Source organism: Agelaius phoeniceus, chromosome 31 (genome assembly GCF_051311805.1).
Source record: "Agelaius phoeniceus isolate bAgePho1 chromosome 31, bAgePho1.hap1, whole genome shotgun sequence".
Classification (NCBI taxonomy): domain Eukaryota; kingdom Metazoa; phylum Chordata; class Aves; order Passeriformes; family Icteridae; genus Agelaius; species Agelaius phoeniceus.
The window spans coordinates 2,616,396-2,640,948 of record NC_135295.1 but is presented as its reverse complement, the minus strand read 5'-3'; the positions used below and the strand labels follow the sequence as shown (position 1 = coordinate 2,640,948).

At 63.6% G+C, this 24,553-nt stretch overlaps 4 protein-coding genes across 8 annotated transcripts; 3 read left to right on the top strand and 1 right to left on the bottom strand.

Moving 5' to 3' along the window:
- The first annotated feature begins 750 nt into the window (after positions 1–750).
- On the top strand, positions 751–9,889 carry HDGF (heparin binding growth factor). Of its 2 annotated transcripts, none has more exons than XM_054651339.2 (6): positions 751–1,191; positions 7,591–7,667; positions 7,756–7,894; positions 7,983–8,159; positions 9,336–9,506; positions 9,616–9,889. In XM_054651339.2, the coding sequence occupies exons 1-6, from the start codon at positions 1,105–1,107 to the stop codon at positions 9,640–9,642; spliced, it is 678 nt and encodes a 225-aa protein (XP_054507314.2). In that variant the 5' UTR covers positions 751–1,104; the 3' UTR covers positions 9,643–9,889. The 2 variants fall into 2 exon arrangements, with proteins under 2 accessions (XP_054507314.2, XP_054507313.2); XM_054651338.2 differs by having other exon boundaries at positions 752–1,191; positions 9,336–9,526.
- Positions 9,890–10,650: 761 nt separating this feature from the next.
- MRPL24 (mitochondrial ribosomal protein L24) lies at positions 10,651–13,542 on the top strand. The gene is made up of 6 exons (XM_054651337.2): positions 10,651–10,803; positions 11,628–11,818; positions 12,505–12,600; positions 12,699–12,802; positions 12,878–13,008; positions 13,097–13,542. Exons 2-6 carry the CDS (start codon positions 11,639–11,641, stop codon positions 13,231–13,233), a joined length of 648 nt encoding a protein of 215 aa, XP_054507312.1. The 5' UTR covers positions 10,651–10,803; positions 11,628–11,638; the 3' UTR covers positions 13,234–13,542.
- A 54-nt stretch (positions 13,543–13,596) lies between these two features.
- On the bottom strand, positions 13,597–17,539 carry METTL25B (methyltransferase like 25B). Its single transcript, XM_054651331.2, has 7 exons — positions 17,401–17,539; positions 17,099–17,226; positions 16,343–16,630; positions 16,183–16,245; positions 15,363–16,060; positions 13,912–14,099; positions 13,597–13,802 (listed from the first exon to the last, which is right to left on the bottom strand). The coding sequence occupies exons 1-7, from the start codon at positions 17,444–17,446 to the stop codon at positions 13,606–13,608; spliced, it is 1,608 nt and encodes a 535-aa protein (XP_054507306.2). The 5' UTR covers positions 17,447–17,539; the 3' UTR covers positions 13,597–13,605.
- Positions 17,518–23,791, top strand: ISG20L2 (interferon stimulated exonuclease gene 20 like 2). 4 transcript variants are annotated; one of them, XM_077192117.1, is made up of 4 exons: positions 17,518–17,627; positions 18,080–18,773; positions 19,988–20,188; positions 21,325–23,791. In XM_077192117.1, the coding sequence occupies exons 2-4, from the start codon at positions 18,090–18,092 to the stop codon at positions 21,436–21,438; spliced, it is 999 nt and encodes a 332-aa protein (XP_077048232.1). In that variant the 5' UTR covers positions 17,518–17,627; positions 18,080–18,089; the 3' UTR covers positions 21,439–23,791. The 4 variants fall into 4 exon arrangements, with proteins under 4 accessions (XP_077048232.1, XP_077048234.1, XP_077048233.1 ...); XM_077192119.1 differs by lacking the exon at positions 17,518–17,627 and adding an exon at positions 17,645–17,663; XM_077192118.1 differs by lacking the exon at positions 17,518–17,627 and adding an exon at positions 17,658–17,713.
- The last annotated feature ends 762 nt before the right edge of the window (positions 23,792–24,553 follow it).

Sequence of the window (24,553 nt, the reverse complement as noted above, 5' to 3'; positions counted from 1 at the left end):
TTACACCATTTTTGTGCTGTTTTTCTCTGGTTATTTACAGTGTTTTACACTGTTTTACACCTGCTTTTCACATTACAGTTTAGCACTGCTCTACATATTTTTTACACAATTTTTTGTGCTGTTTTACATTAGTTATTTACAGTGTTTTACACTGTTTTACACCTGCTTTTCACATTATAGTTTTGCACTGCTTTACACATCTTTTACACGGTTATTTACAGAGTTTTACGCTGTTTTACACCTGCTTTTCACATTACAGTTTTGCACTGCTCTACCTATTTTTTACACCTTTTTTGTGCTGTTTTACACTGGTTATTTACAGCGTTTTACACCTATTTTTCCCATTATACTTTTGCACTCCTTTACACACTTTTACACCATTTTTTTGCGCTATTTCACCCTCCTTTTGCACGTCTTTACCCCCCTTTCCCTCTGTTTCACACCCATTCCGCCCGCTCCAGCACCCAATTCCCCCCGCTTCCACACCCAGCCCGTGGCCCTGCCGTCCCTCCCCGTGCCCTGGTGACACTCCGCGGTTGGTGCCACCCGCAGCGGGCACATTTCGGGTATTTTTGGGTATTTTTGGGGTGCCGGGAGCGCGCACGGCGCCGTGGGCGGGCGGTGCGTGTGCGCGCCCAGGCAGCGCCGCGAGCTCCGAGCGCATCCACCGGCAGCGGGAGCGGGAGGAGGAGGAGGAGGAGGAGGAGGAGGAGGAGGAGGAGGAGGAAGGGGAATGGTGGCCGGGGGGGTGGGGGGGGTGGCCGAGGGAGGGAGCAATTGAATTTCAAACACAAACAACCGCATGGGGCTCGGGCCCTCCGCCGCTGCGCCGCGCCGCCGCTGACCCCGGCCCAGGGGGCAGAGCAGCCGCTGCCTCTCCCCCTTCGCATTTGGGAGGGTGTTTTGTTTTTTTTTTTTCTTTTTTGCCGCTGTTGATTTTTTTTTTTTTAAGGGTTTTTTTTTATATTTATTTGGCCTATCCCTGCCTGGCCGGGTTTTGCCTCCCAAAGTTCATCCGTAACCCCCCCCCCCCTCCTCCCTTCCCCCACCCCCCTCCCCCCGCCCGCTCCCCCGGTCCCGGGAGGAGCCGCCAGCCCAGCCAAGATGTCCCGGTCCAACCGGCAGAAGGAATACAAATGCGGGGACCTGGTTTTCGCCAAGATGAAGGGTTACCCGCACTGGCCTGCCCGGGTAAGGAGCTGGGCAGGGGCTGGGAGGGCGGTGGGACCCCTCGGTGCTCTCCCGGTGCTCTCCCGGTGCTCCCCGTTGCATAACGCGGGGGGATGGGGCGCACCGGGGTCAGGCTGCCCCGGTGGAGCGGCGGGGGGGTGTGTCCGTACGGGGGTCAGGCTCCGATCCCCCCCCGGATCTTCCACCGGGGCCGGGGTCCAACTTTGCCGGTTCCTTATGTAAGGCCGGGCCCGGCGGACTCGGGGGTTATTCGGTACCGAGGCTTGCGGAGGCGCTTTCGGGACATTTCTTTGGGTTTGAGGGGGCTTTCATGTGTTGGAAACAACATCCCGGGCTCCCCCGGGCCCTTTTTGTGCTGTTTATTCATTTCTCTCCCGGAGGAACGGGGGAGGGGGGTCACCGGTGGAGACCGCGTGGCTTCTGGCACCGCGTGGGAGCGGGGACCCCTCCGGTACCGGGCAGCGGAGCACGAGGCTGGGCCAGCCCGGGGTGACCCCTCCATCCCCCGGTACCGGTACCGGGGGGTCCCTGCTCCACGTGGGGCCGCTCCATGAGCCCTTCCCGCTCCACTGCGAGACCCCCGGCAAGGGCCAGCTCGGTCCCCCTGCGCTTCACTGATGATTTTGTGGGGGTTTCATCCAAACCGGCGGAGCCCCGAGCGTGTCCCCCCGGCTCTCGGTGGCCTTAGGGGTGCCAGAGAGGTGCCAGCGCTTACGCCGGGAGTTTGGCTTTAGAAAATCGATAGAATTATTGAGGACTTAGGACGGGGGGAAGGGACGAGGGGGGGATCCAGGCCCCACCATGTGCCAGCCCCGCCGGTGTCCCCCGAGGGTCCTGCGTGTCCCTAAAGGGGGCCATGAGCCCGGGACCCCCGGGATGAACCCCAAGCCACGGGGCCCGTGGGCAGCTCTGGCTGCACAACACGGCGCTGGTTATTTTTAAGCGGTTGATGATGCAGTTTAAAATTTCCTTGGAGTGTTTTCCACCTCCCCCCCCCCCACACACACACACGCTCCCCTCACGGCCTTGCTGCAAAGGGCACCGGGGGCTGCCTGGAAACCCCAAATTGAGCGGAAAAAGGGAGGAATGGGGGCGATGGGGCTTTAAAGGCCGAGGATCTCCCCCCAAGTGCCCCCCTTCCCCTGGCGGATTTGAATAACTTTTGTTTGGTTTGTCGGGTTCTGGCGAGGAGGCCGGGAGGGGGTTGGGAGCCGCTCGGATTTGGCACCGGCCCTCCCAACGCGCATTTGAAAGCGGCTTTTTGCGAGGAGGAGCCACAGAGGATCCCTGGGAGCTTCCACACCGCCTGCTCTTCCTTCCTTCCCTCCCTCGGGGGGAAAAGCGATGCTGCCCCATCCTCCTGCAGCCCCCAGCCATCCCACGGGCTCCGGGGTGATGATGCCAGCTCGGGGCTCCCGGGGGCCGCTCGGGTTTCACACCCCACTCATCCTCATCGTTTGGCCGCCACCATCATTTTGGGGCAGGCAGGGAATGGTTTTTTCCCCCTCCTCTCTCTCTCTCTCTCTCTCTGGTTGGGCTCCCCAGGGCCAGGGGGGTTTAGGAGCACAGCCCTCCCCACCGTGACTAATCAGGCAGGGCTTGCCCGTGACTAATCAGGTGCTGTGATGAAACCTTACCCGGCCACGCGTGGCGTTCGCTGGGGTGTTTGTTTCCAACCAGGTGTGGCTGGAGCTGGGAGATAGGGGAAGAAATGGACGGGGGAGGGGTTGTTCCCTCCATTTCTTCCCCTGGGATGGCACCTGGCACTGTTCCCCAGCACCAGCAGCTTGGTGGAAGCCTCTCCCTGAGAGGGGCAGCCTTAAACAGAGGGGAAACTGAGGCACCAGAGTGGGGAGATGAGTCGCTGGCAGCTGGAGGATGATGCTTGCTTCCCCTCACCCTTTCTCTGCAGGGTCCCTTATGGCAGACCATCGTTTTTGGTGCTTCCCTGCCAGGTCTGGCACCCCTGACACCCCCCTGGCATCTTTGACACCCCTGGCATCCCCCCTGGCCCCTCTGACACCCCCCTGGCACCTTTGACACCCCTCTGGCACCTCTGACACCCCCCCGACACCCCTGGCATCCCCCCTGGCATCTTTCACACCCCCCTGGCACCTCTGACACCCTCCTGACACCCCCCTGGCACCTCTGACATCCCCCCTGACACCCCCCTGGCACTCCTGACACCCCCCTGGCACTCCTGACACCCCCTGGCATCTTTCACACCCCCCTGGCACCCTCTGACATCCCCTTCCTGAGCATCTCCCATTCCCCTGGCTGGGCCATGGGGTCAGGATCCTGCTGGGCCATTCCCTCTGGAATTTGGTGCCCATTGCCAGCCTGGTGCTGAGATGGGGCCCAGTGGTGCCCCCAGGGCCGAGGGGCACCCATGGGACTCAGGGGTGCCACAGGACCCCCACTCAGTGCGTGTGCCCCCCCCCTCCCATGTGCTTCATCGACCGTGTGTGACCCACATGATTAATTCCATTAATTAATTAATTCCTGTTCCTCGCTGCCAGCCTTGTCCTGCAGGGGGGAAACTGAGGCAGGGAGGGGGCTGCTCCCAGCCCCCCTGGCAGGGCAGGGCAGGCTGATCCAGCCGTGCTCTGTGAGCAGTGGCAAAGGTGACGAGCAGAGGTTGGGGGCAGAGTCCAGCTCGGGGCTTCGTGCCCGTCCCTCCCCTGCCACGCTCCAGAGCTTCCCCTCCTGGGGGACATTCCCAGCCCCCTTTCAGACCCATCCCCAGCCCCTGGGTGCTGCCCCTGGGCTGTGACACCGGTGCCATTGGCAGGGGGACAGAAATGGGCACCGTGGACTTTACCCTGGCACTGCAGCCGTGTGTCCGTCCGCTGCCACTGTCCGGACAGACAGCCACGGGCTGTGACAGTGCCCATCGTGGGGCAGTTTGGGGGCAGTGAGGGCTTTTGGGTGGGTTTGCACTGTCTGCACTATCAGTGTCCCCAGTGGGGTGCCACCCTCCTGCCCCGTGTCCCCGCACCCCAAAGTCCCTGCCTGGCCCTGCAGATAGAGCCAGCACATCCCCTGGGGGTGCATGAGGGGCTGATAAAGGCATGGGAGGGATGGGCTGGGCTGAGCTGGGATCCCATTGCCAGGGGGTCCCATCTGTCCCTTGGGGGGCTGGCAGGGATGGGCTGGGCTGGAATCCCATTGCCAGGGGGTCCCATCTGTCCCTTGTGGGGCTGGCAGGGATGGGCTGGGCTGGAATCCCAGTGCCAGGGGGTCCTAGGTGTCCCATGGAGAGCTGGGAGGGCTGGGCTGGGCAGGGAATCCCACTGCCAGGGGGTCCCAGCTGTCCCATAGAGGGCTGGGTAGGGATTCCCACTGCCAGGGGGTCCCAGGGGTCCCATGGAGAGCTGAGAGGGCTGGGCTGGGCAGGGAATCCCAATGCCAGGGGTCCCAGCAGATCCATGGACTGGGCAGGGATTCCCACTGCCAGGGGTCCCAGCAGATCCATGGAGCCCCTCGGTTTCCTGGGCTGGGGACACGGTGACACAGCACAGCCATCCTGGAGCTGCTGCCTTTCCTTGGGGAAGGAAGTTTGGGAACTTGCTGGGGGATCTCCAGCAGGGTGCAGGCACTGCCAGGGGCTGTGGGGTCCCTGTGGGTCCCTGTCCAGGCCTGGCAGGGCAGGGTCTGGGTTTGTGTCCTTGCCTGGGGGGGCTGATGGGGCCTTTGGCACACCGTGGCAGGAGTGACCTGCAGGAACGTGGCCTGGGGGAAGCACCATCCCCGGGGCCTGGGCTGGGCCGGGCCGGGCTGGTGGCCGCCCCTCTGAGTCACATCATCCCCTCCTCCACCTTCGGTGCCACGCAGGGATGGAGCTGCTGCTCCCGGCTGCCACCATGGGCCAGGGTCCCTCTGGGGACTGCAGCCAGGGCCAGGCTGGCCTTGGCTCTGCTGGGGACTGTCCCTGCTCCTGGAGTGTCCCCCGGTGCCATTGGGGCATGGCAGTGCCAGGAGCCCCGGGGCTGTGGGTGGGAGCAACTTCAATAATCCTCAAACACCCCCTGGATGCTGGTGCAGGACCTGTGTGTCCCAAACCACGTTTGGGCAGTGGGGATGGCACAAAGGCACGTCCCAGCCAGGAGTGGAACATCACACCAAGCCTCCACCACATCCTGGTGCCCCTCCCGGTGCCCCATGCCCTCCATGTGCCCCAGGGCTGTGCCAGCACTGCCCCTCAGCACAGGGACAAGCGTTGGTGCTGTCTCCAGCTCTGTGAAGGAAATCAGGACAAACTCTGGGCCATTTCCACCCTGTCACAGCACCCAGGCCAGGAGTGGGCATCACACCGACCCTCCACCCCATCCTGGTGGCCCTCCCAGTGCCCCATGCCCTCCATGTGCCCCAGGGCTGTGCCAGCACTGCCCCTCAGCACAGGGACAAGCGTTGGTGCTGTCCCCAGCTCTGTGAAGGAAATCAGGACAAACTCTGGGCCATTTCCACCCTGTCACAGCAGCCAGGCCAGGAGTGGGACATCACACCAAGCCTCCACCCCATCCTGGTGGCCCTCCCAGTGCCCCATGCCCTCCATGTGCCCCAGGGCTGTGCCAGCACTGCTCCTCAGCACAGGGACAAGCGTTGGTGCCATCCCCAGCTCTGTGAAGGAAATCAGGACCAACTCTTGGCCAGGTCCACCCTGTCACAGCACCCAGGCCCTGCTGGCTGGGGAAACTGAGGCTGGGCAAGCTGTGGGGGTCACGGTGACTGAGGGAAGGTTGTGCCATGAGTCAGCAGAGCACTGGGACAGGACCTGGCACCCCGGCTGTCCCCGCTGGCACCGTCCAGCCCGGTGACAGTGACGTGCTGGCGCCTGCCCGAGACCCCCACCCGCATCCTCCTTCAGCTCCTTCCACCTCCCTTTGAGGTTTTCTTGGGGAATTTATGGCTGCTGGCTGCAGGGGGGGGGTTATTTTTAGCTGCTATAAAAAGCAGCCGGAGTTGCTTTCGCTCCCTTCCCGCTCGGCGCCTCGGGATTATTCACGCTCGGTGGAGCAGCACCTGCCTGGGGCTTGGCACTGGCTGCTGCCCGACCCCAGGGCCCTGCCAGGCTGTCCCCTTGTCTGCTGACCCCCTTTTGGCCAGGGTGTCCCCCCCAGGCACCCCAATCCCCGTTGCTGGCCCAGGCTGGGGGTGATGCTTGTGGCTCTGCCTGAATTTGCTGAGCAGAGCTTGTGGGAGAAGGGGAGCCCTGCTGGCCCCCACACCCCTGGGCACTTCCTGCCAGCTCTGTCTCCAGATTGTGGGGAAATTCCCAAGGAATTTTCCTTTCCTGAGCTGTGCCCATCCAGAGGACACTGGAAGGGGTGTTCTGGGGACATCTGAGGAGCTGTGGCAGTGCCTGAATTTGCTGAGTGTGTCTGAGCTGGTCTAGAGCAGAGATTAGGGGGACAGGGGGTGGGAGAAGGGGAGCCCTGCTGGCACCCCCTTGTTCTGCTGAGCACTTGCTGCCAGCACCATCTCCAGACAGAGCCACTGCATCCCCTGGGGGTGCAGGAGGGGCTGGGGCTGGGCAGGGAATCCCACTGCCAGGAGGGTCCCAGCTGGGGGGTTCCCAAGGAATTTTCCTTTCTTTTCCTTTCCTGAGCTGTGCCCATCCATAGGACACTGGAGGGGATGTCCTGAATTTGCTGAGTGTGTCTGAGCTGGTCTAGAGCAGAGCTTGTGGGAGAAGGGGAGCTCTGCTGGCCCCTACACCACTGGGCACTTCCTGCCAGCTCTGTCTCCAGATTGTGGGGAAATTCCCAAAGAATTTTCCTTTCCTGAGCTGTGCCCATCCAGAGGACACTGGAAGGGGTGTCCTGGGGACATCTGAGGAGCTGTGGCACCACTGGCAACGCCTGAATTTGCTGAGCGTGTCTGAGCTGGTCTAGAGCAGAGATTAGGGGGACAGGGGGTGGGAGAAGGGGAGCCCTGCTGGCACCCCCTTGTTCTGCTGAGCATTTCCTGCCAGCACCATCTCCAGACAGAGCCACTGCATCCCCTGGGGGTGCAGGAGGGGCTGGGGCTGGGCAGGGAATCCCACTGCCAGGGGGGTCCCAGCTGGGGGGTTCCCAAGGAATTTTCCTTTCTTTTCCTTTCCTGAGCTGTGCCCATCCATAGGACACTGGAGGAGATGTCCTGAGGTCTGAGCCTGAATTTGCTGAGTGTGTCTGAGCTGGTCTAGAGCAGAGCTTGTGGGAGAAGGGGAGCTCTGCTGGCCCCTACACCACTGGGCACTTCCTGCCAGCTCTGTCTCCAGACTGTGGGGGAATTCCCAAGGAATTTTCCTTTCCTGAGCTGTGCCCATCAACAGGACACTGCAGGGGATGTCCTGGGGTCTGAGGAGGCCCAGGGCTCTCTGCCCTCTCCTCTCAGCCTGTCCTTTGTGTCCCACAGATTGATGAGATGCCAGAAGCTGCAGTCAAATCCTCCTCCAATAAGTACCAAGTCTTCTTCTTCGGGACCCACGAAACGTGAGTGGGAGCTGGGGCTCACAGTGAGTTTGGGACAGGTGAGACCCCCCCCTCTGCTCCCACCCCTCACCCTTTTCCCCTGGCACAGGGCATTCCTGGGGCCCAAAGACCTCTTCCCCTACGAGGAGTGCAAGGAGAAGTTTGGCAAACCCAACAAGCGGAAAGGCTTCAGCGAAGGTTTGTGGGAGATCGAGAACAACCCCACGGTCAAAGCCTCCGGTTACCAGGTGGGTCATGAGCTGGGGGGGCTCCATCCCAGCTCCCCACACCTTTCCTCCCTCCTGGGAGCCCTCTGTGAACCCCCCCTGCCCACAGCCCACCCAGAAGAAGAGCTGCCCCGAGGCGGCCGAGCGGGAGCCGGAGGGGGACGGGGACAAGAAGGGCAACGCTGAGGGCAGCAGTGACGAGGAGGGGAAGCTGGTGATCGACGAGCAGAGCAAGGAGAAGAACGAGAAAGGAGCCAGCAAGAGGAAAGCTGAGGATGCTTTGGAGGTACTGGGGGGGCTGGGGATGTTTGGGATTGGGGATGTTAGGGACAGGGGATGGGGATGGGGATGTTTGGGAGAAGGGATGGGGATGTTTGGGGACAGGGGATGGGGATGGGATGTTTGGGAGAGGGGATGGGGATGTTTGGGAGAGGGGATGGGGATGTTTGGGGACAGGGGATGGGGATGGGATGTTTGGGAGAGGGGATGGGATGTTTGGGAGAGGGGATGGGGATGGGATGTTGAGGACAGGGGATGGAGATATTTGGGACTGGGGATATTGGGGACAGAGGATGTTTGGAACAGGGGGTGTTGGGGACAGGGGATGGGATGTTGGGGACAGGGGATGGGATGTTCGGGAGAGGGGATGGGGATGTTCGGGGACAAGGGAATGGGGATGGGATGTTGAGGACAGGGGATGGAGATATTTGGGACTGGGGATATTGGGGACAGAGGATGTTTGGGACAGGGGACAGGGGATGGGGATGTTGGGGACAGAGATGGGATATTTGGGAGAGGGGATGGGAGTGTTGGGGATAGGAGCTGGGGATGTTTGGGATGGGGGATGTTTGGGACAGGGGCTGAGGATGTTGAGGACAGGGGATGTTGGAGACAGGGATGGAGATGGGATGTTTGGGAGAGGGTGGAGAGGGAGAGGGTGTTGGGGACAGGGGATGGGGGTGATGGGGCTGGGGATGATGGGGACAGGGAGTGTTTGGGACAGGGGATCTTGGGGACACGGGATGGGAATGTTGGGGACAGGGCTGGGGATTTTTGGGACAGGGGATGTTGGGGACAGGGAGGGGGATGGGGGATGTTTGGGACAGGGCTGGAGATGTTGGGGAAAGAGGATGTTGGGGACAGGGGCTGAGGATGTTGGGGACCAGGGATGGAGATGTTGGGGATGGGGTGTTTGGGACAGGGGACAGGGGATGGGAATGTTTGGGACAGAGGATGTTGGGGACAGAGGATGGGGATGTTGGGGACAGGGGATGTAGATTTTTGGGACAGGGGATAGGGGCTGGGGATGTTTAGGACAGAGGATGTTGGGGACAGGGGATGGGGATTTTTTGGGACAGGGGATGGGGATGTTGGGAACATTTTGGGACAGGGGATGGGAATGGGGATGCTGGGGACAGGAGATGTTTACAAGGGCTGGGCTGACCTGAGTTCCCCCTCCCAGGACTCCCCCAAACGCCCCAAGGATGCAGAGGGGCAGGAAGGGGACAAGAAGGTGGCCAATGAAGAGGCCCCCAAGGAGGAGCCCAAAGCCAACCCAGGAGAGGGGGACAAGAACAGCGACGCCGCCGACACACCGGCCACCAACGAGGCCAAGCAGGAGAGCAAGGAGGAGGTCAGAGACCACAAGGAGAGGTGAGGGGGGTGCTCTGAGCCCTGTCCCCACAGCCTCCAGGTTTTGGGGGGTCTGACAAGAGCCTGGCTCTGTTCTTGGCCCCCCACAGCCTGTAGTGGCTTCCCTGGCGAGCTGATCCTTCCCCCTGGCTCCTGGTGCTGCCCCACGCCGGCTCGTCGCGTCCGGAGCTCCAGACAAGGAAATTTCCAAAAGAAAACAAACAAAAAAAAACAACAAAAAAAGAAAAGAGAGGAATGCAGAGCAGCTGGGTCCTGCCCCCGAGCGCTCTGTGCCTGCCCTGCTGTGGGCACACGCTTTGTGTTGGCGATTCCTCGGGGCTGAGCTGTTGATTTGAAATAAAAGCGAATCTTGCCTTTTTAAAAGTGCTTGTGGGACCTGGGTGAGCCCCTGGAACCTCTGCATGGGGGGGTTTGGGACCCTTTGGGCTGCCACAGCCCCTCTGGCAATACATGGACCAGGGGGAGAGATGGGGCTGGGGCAGGGGAAGGGTTTGCAGGGAGCTGAAATGGGAACTGCAGAATCACAGAATGCCCTGAGCTGGGTGAGACACAGAAGGATCAACTCTTACTGCTGCCCTCAAAATCCCAGCATTGTCTAAACACTCCTTAACCTTTAGGATCATGAAATTATGGAATGTCCTGAGCTGGGAGGGGCCCACAGGGCTCATCGAGCTCTGGCCTTGCACAGGACACCCCAAAATGTTCCCAATCCCAAAATCCTAGAGCCTTGTCCAAGCACTCAGCTTTGGTGCTGGGATAGAGGAATATCCTGAGCAGGAACAATCAGGATAATCGAGTCTGGCTCTGGACACCCCAAAATCCCATCCTGTGCCCGAGGGCCATGCTAAACTCTCCGTGAGCTGTGTCAGCTTTGGGTCTGTGACCGTCCTTGGCTGCTCTGTCCCACACGCACAGCCTGGCCTGGAGAGGCTGAAGCAGGCCAACTAGGCCGTGCCTGGCTCCCTGCACAGGAGACAGCACTGACCGTCCCCTGCCCCTGAACAAACCCCGGGGGCAGGGAGGGCAGCAGCAGAAGATGGAGCCGTGACCGGACTACAGCTCCCGGCAGCCGCTCACCGTGGGCCGGGGCTGAGGGCCGGAGGGGCGGCGGGACTACAGCTCCCGGTGTGCCCCGCGCTAGGACAACAACTCCCGGCGTGCCCCGCGCCAGGACTACAACTCCCGGCGTGCCCCGCGACCTCCGCCGCATCGCGCTTGGCCACGCCCATCCCGGTTGGCCACGCCCCCCGGAGCGCGGGAGCGGCGCGGCCCCTCAGGTGAGGGGGGTCGGGACCGGGACGCCCGAGGGGGCTCTGCGGGGCTATTCCGGGGTGCTGGGGGGGTTTGCTGGGGCTGGGGGCCCTTCGGGGGCGGCCGGGGCTCTGCGGGTGTCGTTCCCGGCGGGTGGAGGGGGTGTGTGCTCTGCGGGTGCCCTTTGGGTGGTGGGGGGGGGCTTTGGGAGCCAGGGGAGGCTTCAGGTGCCAGGAGGGGCTTTTGGAGTCAGGGGGGTCTTTGGAGCCAGGAGAGCTCTGGGTGTCAGAGGGGCTTTTGGGAGTCAGGGGGGGCTTTGGGGCTCAGGGGGTCTCTGGGGTATCCATGGGGCCCTTCGGGAGTGGGGGGCGCTCTGCCCGTGTCCCCCTTTGGGGGAATGAGCTCTGTGGGACCCCTGGGTGCTCCTTGCTGGGGTCTCTCCCCGTGTGCAGGGTGCCCTGTTCCCCCTGGGGAAGGGGGGAGATGTCTGTGTGACCCCTCGGTTCTCTTCGGAGAGTGGGGGGGCTCTGCAGGGCCCCGCTGGGAGGAGAGGGTGCTTTGCAGGACACTGGGGTCCCCTTTGGGTGGGGGGTGCCCTGTGGGATCCCCGGGTCCCTCCATGGGTGAGGGATGGCTCTGCCAGTACCTGGATCCCCTTTGGGGTGTGGGGATCTGTTGGGGGGGTTGAGGATCTGTGGGATCCCATTTGTGGGGGGCTGCTCTGCCAGACGCTTCCCTCCCATTCCGGGGCTGCTCCGGGTGGGTTGGGGTGACTCTGCCGGACCCACACCTGCACGCAATGACCCTGGTGAGGATGAAGGGTGTCCCCAGAGCCCCCCTGCCCTCCCAGCCCGCAGCACCATGCGTCTGTCGGTCCTGCTGAGCGCGGCACGGCCGCGGCTGCCCCCGGGCTACCGGCACGGAACGTGGCCGCCCGACTCCACCGCCGCCCGGCTCCGCAACCCCCCGGGGCAGCGCCGCCGTAAGGTCTTCGTGGAACCCATCGCCAAGGACGACTGGAAGGTGTTCAAGGGTGACACGGTGAGGCTCCCCCTCCCCAGGCTGCTCCCCCTGGCCGGGGTCTCACCTGTGAAAAATGCATGTGTTTTATGGTTGGCTTTTCGCAAATACTGAAATGAATATTAGATGTGTTGTGTTAGAAAGTAATGCTGTGTTCATTCTCTTAAGTAGTGTGTTAAATAGAGTTTTAGGTTATAACAAAATGTTAAAATAGAAACTGTGCTATGTAGGATACTTTTCTAAAGAAAGGACTGGCAGTGAGATAGCAGCCACAGGACACCTGAATCTTTCAGAGAAAGAGAATTTATTGCTCCATTATCAGTAGAAACAAACTTCTTCCTGCCTCAAAGGTGCTGTTAAGATTCAGAGGAAGAAGTTGATGATGACCAGACAGAATCCTGTGTTTGAATGGAATTTATGCATCATGTGTGAAGTGTATGAATATGCAACAGGCTGTTGTTTTTAAGGGTTAATCCTTTGTTAACGTGGGTCCTTTTTCGGGCTGGTGCTGCCCAGAAAAAGGTACCCAGACGTCCTAACTCTTTGTATTTATTGTCTCATATTGTCCTAATTCAAATTGTCCAAATTACCATTACTCTAATTGTATTACTATTTTTTATAACCACTTTATTACTACTAAACTTTTAAAATTTTAAAAACAAGTGACTGGCGTTTTTCACACACCTGTGCCCCTCTCCCCACCGCAGGTGCAGGTGCTGGCCGGGAAGGACGCGGGGAAGCAGGGCTTGGTCAGCCAGGTGGTGCAAGCCCGCAACTGGGTGGTGGTGGAAGGACTGAACACGGTGAGGCTGCAGCAGGGAGGGCTGCAGGAGGCCCTGGGGAGGCTGAGGTGGCCATGGGGTCATCAGTGAGCCCCTGGGTGACCCTCATGCCCTCACAGCACTATCGCTACATCAACCGCACCGCCAAGTACTCGGGCACCTACATCGCCAGCGAGGCGCCTCTGCTGCTCAGCCAGATCAGCCTGGTGGACCCTGAGGATCGGTAAAACACGGCTGGGGGGTGCTGAGGGGTCCCCCCACTTTGCTCCTGCCCACCACCAACGCCGTGTGCCCGCAGGAAGCCCACGGAGGTGGAGTGGAGGTTCACGGAGGAGGGCGAGCGCGTCCGCGTGTCGCTGCGCAGCGGCCGCATCCTGCCCGTGCCCCCGCAGCCACGCAAGGACGGCGTCGTGCCCGAGCAGTGGATTGGTGAGAGGGGTGGCACAGGGGGCTGGGGGCACGGGGAAGGGCACACAGAGGGGTCAGGGGGGTCAGCCTTGTCCCCCTGCCTGCACAGATGGCCCCAAGGACACGTCCCAGGAGGACGCGCTGGCCAAGACGTACCGGCCGTCGCTGAAGACCTTTGAGGAGGAGATCATGGATGCCATGGGCATTGTGGAGACACGCCGGGCCAAGAAATCCTACTGGTATTAACTGGGGCAGCTGAGAGCTCCCTGAGGAAGGCCAAGAAATCCTCCTGGTATTAACTGGGGGAGCTGGGAGCCCCCCAAGGTGGGCCTAGAAATCCTCCTGGTATTAACTGGGAGAGCTGGGAGTCTAGAAATCCTATTGGTATAAACTAGGAGAGCTGGGAGCCCCCTGAGGAAGGCCGAGAAATCCTCCTGTTATTAACTGGGAGAGCTGGGAGCCACCTGAGGGGGTCCTAGAAATCCTACTGGTATTAACTGGGGGAGCTGGGGGCCCCCCAAGGTGGGCTCTGCAATAAACACCCCCTCAATTTGCTGTGTTTGTGTTTTTGGTGCAGCACTGACTCACAGCCAGCCCTGGAGTGTACAAATCCTGGGTTTATTGGTGGTTCTGCCCCTCCCTGGGGGACTCTGCTTCCTCCACATCCTCATCCTCATCCTCACTGCTGTGCCCATCCTCAGGGTCCTTGGCCAGCCCAGCCAGGGCTGTGTCCAGTGGGGTCCGTGCAGCCACCAGCACCAGGTTCCGTGGGGAGAACCGGGGGTTGAACAGGGGCACGAGGGCACAGTGGAAACCTGGGGGAAAAGGGAGAGAAGAGAGCTGGGAGAACAGAGAGAGAGAGGGGTGCAGGGAGAGAGGAGACAGCAGGGGGAGCATCACCCTGGCAGCTGTGCCCATGCCCACCTTGCTCCCGCAGGTAGAGCAGCCGGTCCAGCAGGATCAGGGTCTCCACGGCGGGTGCCAGGAGCTGCCCCAGGGTGCAGAACGCCACCACCTTGTGCTGCTGCTCCAGCATGGCCCCCACAGCCCCCGAGTCCACTGGGACCCCCTCTGGGTCCAGTCCCGCCAGGGACAGCCCCAGCTGGGCGTATCTGTCATGGAAAGGGGGCAGGGGAGTGCCAGGCAGGACTCCCCCAGCCCCAAACTCGTCAGGAGGGTCCCAGGAGGGAGTTCCCCCCTCCCCAAACTCACTGCAGGGCAAGGAGGGGACACAGGAGGTTGATCCCACTCCCCACACATGAAGAGGGTCCCTAAAGGGGGTTCCCCCTTCCCAGTCTCACTGTGGGGCCAGGAAGGGACACAGAAGGGTGTCCTCACTCCCCAAACTCACAGGAAGAGTTCCAGAAAAGGGTCCCCCATCCCCAAGCTCCTAAGGAGGGTCCCAGAAGGGAGTTCCCCCTCCCTCCCTCCCCAGACTCACTGTGGGGCCATGAGGGGACACAGGAGGTTGATCCCACTCCCCAAACTCACAAGGAAAGTTCCAGAAAAGGGTCCTCCCTCCTCAAACTCATGAAGAGGGTCCTAGAAGGGGGGTCTCCCTCTCCAGTCTCAGTATGGGGCCAGGAGGGGACACAGGAGGTTGATCCCACTCCCCACACATGAAGAAGGTCCCAAAAGGGGGTTCCCCCTCCCCAAACTCACAAGAAAGAGTTCCAGAAAGGGATCCTCCATCCTCCAACTCATGGTGGGCTAGGACACCACCCAGAAAGGGCTCACTGGGGCCCATAAAGGGATGCAGAAGGGGATCCCCATTTCCAGACTCACTGGGGCCCATCAGGGGGTGCCCAAGGGGGTTCCCCCTCCCCAAACTCACTGCAGGGCCAGGAAGGGACACAGGAGGTTGATCCCACTCCCCACACTCATGAAGATGGTCCCAAAATGGGGTTCCCCCTCCCCAAACTCACAAGGAGAGTTCCAGAAAAGGGTCTCCCTCCCCAAACTCATGGGGAGCTAGGAGACATCCCAGAAAGAGATCCTCCATCCCCCAACTCAGCAGATCTCTCAGAAAAGGTTCACTGGTGCCCACCAGGGGATGCAGAAGGGGATCCCCATTTCCAGACTCACTGGTGCCCACCAGGGGATGCACAGGGGGATCCCCATGCCCAGACTCACTGCAGGGCCCATCAGGGGATCCACAAGGGGATTCCCATTTCCAGACTCACTGGTGCCCACCAGGGGATGCCGAAGGGGGTCCCCATGCCCAGACTCACTGGTGCCCACCAGGGGATGCAGAAGGGGGTCCCCATGCTCAGACTCACTGGTGCCCACCAGGGGATGCACAAGGGGGTCCCCATGCTCAGACTCACTGGTGCCCACCAGGGGATGCACAAGGGGGTCCCCATTTCCAGACTCACTGGGGGAAGCTCAGGGTGTGTGCCTTCCTGCCAGGCTGCAGCCCCAGGTGCCTCTTGCCGGGCTCGGCGGCGCGGATCAGGCTCTCGAGCACGGCGCGGTAGCAGTGGGCACGCAGGTGGGCACTGCCCCCTCTCAGCCGGGCCTGGTACTCCTCCAGAGCGTGGCACGCAGCCTCCCGTGCCCGGTAGGACAGCTGGTGGCCCGGCAGTGCCGCCACCGAGGCGCTCAGGGGGTACCCAGGGTGCTGCTGCTGCTCTGGGCCGCTCGACAGCTTCATGTAGCAGCAGCCCACCAGGGCCACGGCGGCCACGGCAGGGCTGCGGGCAAAGTGGCACAGCAGGGCAGGCCCGAGGTCCCCGCAGGCGTGGAGCCCTGTCACCAGCACCCTGTCCCCGTCCTCGGAGCCCCCCGGGCCCCCCAGAGGGTTGCGGGCAGCGGGGCCGGCGCCTGGCAGGTCGGGGGGCAGCAGGAACTGCCCCCAGGGAGCTGTGGGGTCCAGGCGGCCGGGGATGTGCTGGGGGGCACGGGGGGTCAGCGGGCACGGGGGGGCTCCCCTGTGTGCCAGGGCCCTGGCTTTGGCCAGCTCCTGCAGCAGCTCCTGGTCAAAGCGCTCGGCCAGGCGCGACAGGCGGGCGTCGCTCTCCACAGCAGTGACCCTGAGCCCCAGGGCAAAGGCCAGGAACCGGGACAGGTGGCCCTGGGGGGGACACGGGCTCAGCTGGGCTGGGGGGATCCCCAGGACCCCCCCTTGGGGGGGACAGGGGCTCATCTGGGCTGGGGGATCCCCAGGACCCCCCCTCCATGTCCCCCTGCTCTCACCTGCCCCGCTCCAATATCCACCACGTGCTCGCAGCCGGTGGCGCGGCTCAGCCGCTGCAGCAGCTGTGGGGAAAGGCAGCTCTTAGGAGGCTCTTAGGGGGCTCTTAGGGGGTTTTTAGGGGGCTTTTAGGGGGCAGCCGGGGGGGTGAGGGGCACCCACCTTGCCCAGGCGCTGGATCTCGTGCTGTTTTTTGGGTTTGATGTGGCGGCGCAGCAGCGGGGGCAGGCGGGAGCTCTGGCACGGCGGGCGCGGGGCCGAGCCCGGGCAGCCCCGGGGGAAGGCCAGGGCACGGGCAGCGGCCCCAAAGGCCAGCAGGGACAGCGGCCAGGCCGCCCTCGGGCCCCCACGGCCCCCCAGCAGCCCGGCCAGCTGCTCTGGGGTGGCACCAGCCAGGGCAGGCTGCCAGGCTGGGGGCAGCTGGGACCACAGATCCTCGGTGAAGAAATCCTGAGGGGAGAGGGGGCAGCGTGGGGGCACAGACTGGGGGCACAGCCTGGGGGGGACAGCACAGGGGACACAGCCTGGGGGACAGAATAGAGATCACAGCTCAGTGGGCACAGGCCAGGGGGCACAGCCTGGGGGGCACAGCCTGAGGGACACAGTCCTGGGGGACAGAATAGGGATCACAGCTCAGTGGGCACAGGCCAGGGGGGACAGCTTGAAGGGCACACCCCAGTGGGCACAGCTCAGCAGGCACAGCCTAGGGGACAGAATGGGGGTCACAGCCTGAGGGACACAGTCCTGGGGGACAGAATAGGGATCACAGCTCAGTGGGCACAGCCCGGGGGACACAGCCTAGGGGTCACAACCTGGGGTCACAGCTCAGTGGCACAGCCCAGGGGTCACAGCTCATGGGGCACAGCCCGGGGGTCACAGCCCTGGGGCACAGCCCGGGCACAGCTCCGGGACACTCACAATGACGAAGGCGTCGAGCAGGGGCCGGTAGAGGCTCAGCAGGCGGATGATGTCGGCGGCTCTGCGCTGCTCCGGGCTCTGCCATGGCGGCTCTGCGGGTCCAGGGGCCACGGCTGCCATGGCGGCTCCTGCGGGACATCAGCCCTGGCACCCTGAGGGCAGCCTGGCACTCTCACCCCTTCCCCGGCTCTGCCCACGCCATTCAGCACCCGCATGACGTCTCTGGGCAGTGACGTCACGCACGAATGCGTCCCGCCGTGACGTCACGCAGATGTAACACCGCAGCCCCTGACATCACTCACCCCTGGACACCCGTGACGTCACCGGCCCGGCCGGCACACCGGGCATGTCGTCGCCGATGCTCCGTGACGTAGACCTGACGTCATCAAACACGTCACGGATCGGCCGCGCGCGTGTCCCTCAGCGCCCGGCGCCGCCGAGTTCCCGCCGCGGCGCGCGCGGATGACGTCACTGCCGGGACCGGGCTGGCCGCGTGTTTCCCGGGAACTTCTGGTTCCGGGGCGCGGAGGTGAGAGGGGGGTACGGGTGAAACCGGGAATCTCTGGTACCGGGGGTCGGGGATTGCCCGGGAGTCCCGAGGATCTGCGGTTCCCGGTACCGGGAGTCCCAGGGGTCGGGGATTGCCGGTACCGGGAGTCCCGGGGATCGGGGGTTCCCGGGGCCGGGAGTCCCGGGGGTCGGGGATTGCAGGGACCGGGAGTCCTGGGAGTCAAGGGTCGCGGTTTCCCGGTACCACGGTCAGGGATTGTCGGTACCGGGAGTCCTGGGAGTTGGGGGTTCCCGGTACCGGGAGTCCTGGGAGTTGGGGGTTCCCAGTACCGGGGGTCCTGGTGGTTGGGGGTTCCCGATACCACGGTCCGGGGGTTCCCGGTGCCGGGAGTCCCGGGGGTGGGGGGTTCCCGGTCCCGGGGTTTCCCGGTGCCCAGGGCCCTGCCGCTGACCCCCGTCTCCGCCCCGCAGCGGCCCCGCCATGGACGATCTGATCCTCAACGTTGACTTCTCCGCCCCGGAGCGCCGCTCCAAGAAGGAGCCGGGGAACCAAAAGCACCAGAGCTTCGTGCGGCGGCGCCGGGAGCTGGAGCGCCGCGGGGTCCTGCGGCAGAAACAGCTCCCGGCAGCACCGGGAGCGGCCCGGCCAGGCCGGGCACGGCGTGCGGGGGCCAAACGCAGCCCTAAAGAGAACGGTGTTGCCAGCACCCCCCGGTGCCCTACGGTATCACAGAACGGCCCCGCCGGGAGCAAGGGGAAGGCTCGGGGGGCGGCACAGAACGGCCCCAGCGGCACCGGAGCTCCTGCTCAAAACAAGGGCAAGGTTCAGGGGGTGTCCCAGAACGGCAGCACCGGAGCCAAGGGAAAGGCTCGGGGGGTGTCCCAGAACGGTGCCACCGGAGCCAAGGGCAAGGCTCGGGGGGCTGTGGGGGTCCCCCCGGCGCCCCCCAAGCTGGTGGCCCTGGACTGTGAGATGGTGGGGACGGGCCCCGGGGGTCGCACCAGCGCCCTGGCCCGCTGCAGCATCGTCACCTACGAGGGGGACGTGGTGTACGACCGGTACGTGCGGCCCGAGGCGCCCATCGTGGATTACCGGACCCGCTGGAGCGGCATCCGCCCACGGCACATGGCACAGGCCGTGCCCTTCCGCAGGGCACAGCAGCAGGTCAGCCTGACGGGCACACAGAGCGCCATGGGCACGGGGACAGGGGCTGTGGGGGGTATGGGGTGTGGGGGACAATCCCCACAGGGCAAGGGGGACAATCCGTGTACCCCTGGGACAATCCCTGTACCCCTGGGGAAAACCTCTGTACCCCTGGGGACAATCCCTGTACCCCAGGCACATTCCCTGTGCCCCAGAGGGCAGGGGAGACAATCCCCACAGGGCAAGTGGGGACAATCCCTGTGCCCCTGGGGACAATCCCTGTACCCCTGGGACAATCCCTGTGCCCCTCACAGGGCAGGACAGGGACAATCCCTGTGCCCCACAGGGCAGGGACAATCCCAGAGGGCATTGTGGGCACAATCCCTGTGCCCCACAGGGCAGGACAGGGACAATCCCTATCCTCCTCACAGGGCAGGGGGGACAATCCCTGTACCCCTGGGACAATTCCTGTGCCCCACAGGGCAGGGGGGACAATCCCTGTACCCCTGGGACAATCCCTGTGCCCCTGGGGACAACCCCTGTGCCCCTCACAGGGTAGGGGGGACAATCCCTGTGCCCCTGGGACAATCCCTGTGTCCTACAGGGCAGGACAGGGACAATCCCTGTGCCCCACAGGGCAGGGACAATCACAGAGGGCAGTGTGGGCACAATCCCTGTGCCCCACAGGGCAGGCAGGGACAATCCCTGTGCCCCTGGGGACAATCCCTGTACCCCTGGGACAATCCCTGTGCCCCTCACAGGGCAGGGGGGACAATCCCTGTACCCCTGGGACAGTCCCTGTGCCCCTCACAGGGCAGAGGGGACAATCCCTGTGCCCCTGGGACAATCCCTGTGCCCTACAGGGCAGGGACAATCCCCAGAGGGCAGTGTGGGCACAGTCCCTGTGCCCCTCACAGGGCAGAGGGGACAATCCTTGTGCCCCACAGGGCAGGAGGGACACTCCCTGTGCCCCTCACAGGGCAGGAGGAACAATCCCTGTGCACCTGGGGACAATCCCTGTACCCCTGGGACAATCCCTGTGCCCCACAGGGCAGGTGAGGACAATCCCTGTACCCCAGGAACAATCCCTGTGTCCCAGGAACAATCCCTGTGTCCCCCCACTCAGCCCCACAGCTCTGCCCCAAGGGGCTGCCCCTGTTCTGGGGAGGGGGGCAGGAAGCTCCCCCAGAGCAGGCACGGTCCTGCTGTGGGTCTCACCCCCCTGTCTCCTGCAGGTTCTGCAGATCCTTGCTGGCAAGGTGGTGGTGGGCCACGCCATCCACAACGACTTCAAGGCTCTCCATTACTGCCACCCCAAAGCCCTGACCAGGGACACGTCCCAGATGCCACTGCTGAACCGCAGGGCTGGCTTCCCTGAGAACGTGGCCATCTCCCTGAAACGCCTCACCAAGGCCCTGCTCAACCAGGACATCCAGGTACCCTGGGCACCCCCTCACCACGCCAGGGGACAGTGGGGAGGGAGGGGGGGAAGATCTGAGGCACCCCGAGTTCAGCCATGGCTGCCAGTGCTGGAGCAGGGCAGCCCCGTGCCTCAGTTTCCCTTTCAGCTCAACCCCTGCAGCCTTGGGAGGTTTTTTCCTGCTCTTTCCCCTTTATGCACACCCCACAGCTTTGCCTGCACCTCCCCAATTTTCCCTGTATCCCCAGAGCTTCCTGTACCCCTCTAAGCTCCCTGCATCCCCCTAAATCTCCCTGTGCCCCCCTAAGCTCCCTGCATCCCCCCAGAGCTTCCTGTACCCCTCTAAGCTCCCTGCATCCCCCCAGAGCTTCCTGTACCCCCAAATCTGCTTGCATCTCCCCCCAATCTCTCTATACCCCCCTAAGCTCCCTGCATCCCCCTAAATCTCCTTGTACCCCCCTAAGCTCCCTGCATCCCCCTGAACCCCCCTAAGTTCCCTGCATCCCCCCCAATCTCTCTATACTCCCCAAAGCTCCCTGCATCCCCCCCCAATCTCTCTATACTCCCCTAAGATCCCTCCATCCCCCTAAATCTCCCTGTACCCCCCTAAGCTCCCTGCATCCCCCTACATCTCCTTGTACCCCCATAAGCTCCCTGCATCCCCCTATACCCCTCTAAGCTCCCTGAATCCCCCCCAAATCTCTCTATACCCCCCTAAGCTCCCTGCATTCCTCCCCCAAATCTCCCTATACTCCCCAAATCTGCCTGCATCCCCCCAGAGCTTCCTGCACCCCCAAATCTGCCTGCACCCTCTGATCTCCCTGCACCTGCCCACCCAATCTGCCTGCAGCCCCCTGGAGCTGCCCATAGGCCCTGATCCACCCTAAATCGTGCACCCCAAATCTTCCTGCATCCCCCCCCCCCATTCTGCCTGCACCCCCTGATCTCCCACCCAAGCTGCCTGCACCCCACCAGAGCTGCCCATATGCCCTGATCCCCCTCCAATCTTCCTGCACACCCTCATCTTCCTGCATCCCCCCTGCCACAGCTGCCTGCACTCTCTAATCCCTGTACATCCCCCCCCAAACCTTTCCCAGTTGTGGCTGCCCCCCCAAACTGGGAGCTGTGGCCACTTTGTGTCTGTGCCCACAGGTGGGGAAAAGCGGCCACTCCTCGGTGGAAGATGCCCGAGCCACCATGGAGCTCTACAAGGTGGTGGAGGAGGAGTGGGAGCAGCACCTGCAGCAGAACCCGGAGCAGAAGTGACACCTGGGGGGCTCAGAGTGACACCTGGGGAGCTCAGAGTGACACCTGGGGGGCTCAGAGTGACACCCCCAGCCTGGTCCTGCCTCTGGGGGGGCTCAGAGTGACACCCCCAGCCTGTGGGGGGGGCTCAGAGTGACACCTGGGGGGCTCAGAGTGACACCCCCAGCCTGGTCCTGCCTCTGGGGGGGCTCAGAGTGACACCCCCAGCCTATGGGGGGGGCTCAGAGTGACACCCTGGGGAGCTCAGTGACACCCCCAGCCTGGTTCTGCCTGTGGGGAGTCCCACAGTGACACCCCCAGCCTGGTCTGGCCTCTGGGGGGGGTGCCCACAGTGACACCCCCAGCCTGGTCCTGCCTTTGGGGGGGCCCCAGAGGGGCCAACAGGTGCCAAGAGGCCGGTCCTGCCTCTGGGGGGACCCACAGTGACACCCCCAGCCCGGCCCTGCCTGTGGGGGGGACCCACAGTGACACCCCCAGCCTCTGGGGGGTCCCACAGTGACATCCCCAGCCCGGTCCTGACTCTGGGGGGTCCCACATTGACACCCCCAGCATCTGGGGGGGGACCCACAGTGACACCCCCAACCCGGTCCTGCCTTTGGGGGGACCCACAGCGACACCCCCTGCCTCTGGGTGATCCCACAGTGACACCCCCAGCCCAGTCCTGCCTCTGGGGGGGCTCAGAGTGACACCTCCAGCATCTGGGGGGGGTCCCACAGTGACACCCCCAGCCTGGTCCTGCCCCTGGGGGGACCCACAGTGACACCCCTGGCCTGGTCCTGCCTTTGGGGGGTCCCACAGTGACACCCTCAGCCTCTGGGGGGACCCACAGTGACACCCCCAGCCCGGTCCTGCCTTTGGGGGGGGTCCCACAGTGACATCCCCAGCCTGGTCCTGCCTTTGGGGGGTCCCACAGTGACATCCCCAGCCTGGTCCTGCCTTTGGGGGGTCCCACAGTGACACCCCCAGCCTCTGGGGGGTCCCACAGTGACACCCCCAGCCTGGTTCTGCCTGTGGGGAGTCCCACAGTGACACCCCCAGCCTGGTCTGGCCTCTGGGGGGGGTGCCCACAGTGACACCCCCAGCCTGGTCCTGCCTTTGGGGGGGCCCCAGAGGGGCCAACAGGTGCCAAGAGGCCGGTCCTGCCTCTGGGGGGACCCACAGTGACACCCCCAGCCCGGCCCTGCCTGTGGGGGGGACCCACAGTGACACCCCCAGCCTCTGGGGGGTCCCACAGTGACATCCCCAGCCCGGTCCTGACTCTGGGGGGTCCCACATTGACACCCCCAGCATCTGGGGGGGGACCCACAGTGACACCCCCAACCCGGTCCTGCCTTTGGGGGGACCCACAGCGACACCCCCTGCCTCTGGGTGATCCCACAGTGACACCCCCAGCCCAGTCCTGCCTCTGGGGGGGCTCAGAGTGACACCTCCAGCATCTGGGGGGGGTCCCACAGTGACACCCCCAGCCTGGTCCTGCCCCTGGGGGGACCCACAGTGACACCCCTGGCCTGGTCCTGCCTTTGGGGGGTCCCACAGTGACACCCTCAGCCTCTGGGGGGACCCACAGTGACACCCCCAGCCCGGTCCTGCCTTTGGGGGGGGTCCCACAGTGACATCCCCAGCCTGGTCCTGCCTTTGGGGGGTCCCACAGTGACATCCCCAGCCTGGTCCTGCCTTTGGGGGGTCCCACAGTGACACCCCCAGCCTCTGGGGGGTCCCACAGTGACATCCCCAGCCTGGTCCTGCCTTTGGGGGGTCCCACAGTGACACCCCCAGCCCGGCCCTGCCCCTCGAGGGTCCCGTGAGCGCTGAGGCGCTGCCGTGTCCGTGGCTGAGGAGGAGCCCGGTGCGATGTCCCTGTCCCCAAGCCGGTCGTGCCTTGTGCCGCTGTCCCCAGGGCGAGGGCAGGGCCGGGGTCGGTGCCTTCCCCCGCAAAGGGGAGGAACCCAGAGGGGTCTCAGGGATTCTGCACCCCCAGAACACTGCGGAGCTGCTGGAGTGACTTTGGGGCATCCTTGGGGCGTGGGGAGTGGAGCAGGCTCCTTCCTCCTCCCCAAACTACCTCTCTGAGCCCGGGCACTGCGCCTGGGATCGCTTTAGGCTGGTGAAATTCCACCTTCCTCGTTGTGCAAGGGGCGGGATAACGCCGGGCATGGCGAGCAGCATCGCCCCGTCCTGCCCGAGCTGCCCCGGGGGTGACCCTGAGGGTCCCGGGGCGAATCCCCCCCTGCGCTGCCCCGGGGACACCCCCGGAGAGGCAACCGGAGACCCTGAAGGCGCCCGAGCCTCGACGGGAACCGCTTTGAACTGAAAGCTTTATGTGCAAAATGCTAATTAAAAAGAAATGATTCCAGAGCTCTTCCCTTCGCTGGCGGCGGGGAGGAGCCCCCGGCCCCGGTGGGCGGGAGCGGGGGGTCCCTTACCGGGCCGTCACCGGCACCCTCCGACATCTGCTCTTCCTCCTCCGCCTCCTCCTCTCCCTGCCAGAGCCCAGCTGGCCCCTTCCCCGACCCCCCCGCACCCCGTTTTCTCCCCGTACCCCGTTTTCTCCCCGGTGTTGCCGTTACCGGGAGCGGTGCCGGTGCCGGTGCCGAGCCCGCAGCCGCCCCCGCCGCGCTGGCCGCGGCCCCGAGCCCCCGCCGCGCGTCATTTTTTCCAGCCTTTCCTCGTGTTTACGTGGCTGCGCTTGGCTCGGGGCGCTGGAGCCCGAGGGAGGCTTTTGGGGTACAGGAGGAGAGGCCATTCCTGCTTTTTTTTGGGATTTGGATCCCCCCGCAATGCTGGGGGCCGAGCATCCCACGGAGCTTGTGGGGTTCTGGGGGTTCATCCCCCCACCCCGATCGGCCTGGTGGGGGTGGGAAAAGCTGTGCGAGCCCCAAAATGCGGAGGAAGGTGGGAGGGCGGAGGAGCAGGCGGGAGCCTTTGTGTCTGCGCTGGCTCTGGCGCTGATTAGGGGCTTTACAGCGGTTATAAATGGCCGGTCGTTAAAGGGGTTTATGGCCCTGGAAATGAGAAGCAGCCGGCCGGGCCCCAGCCCCCGGAGGGTGCGGGATGCGGGGCAGGGGCCGGCAGATGGCTTCGATCTCACCCTGGGGTCCCTCCGGATGGGGCTGGA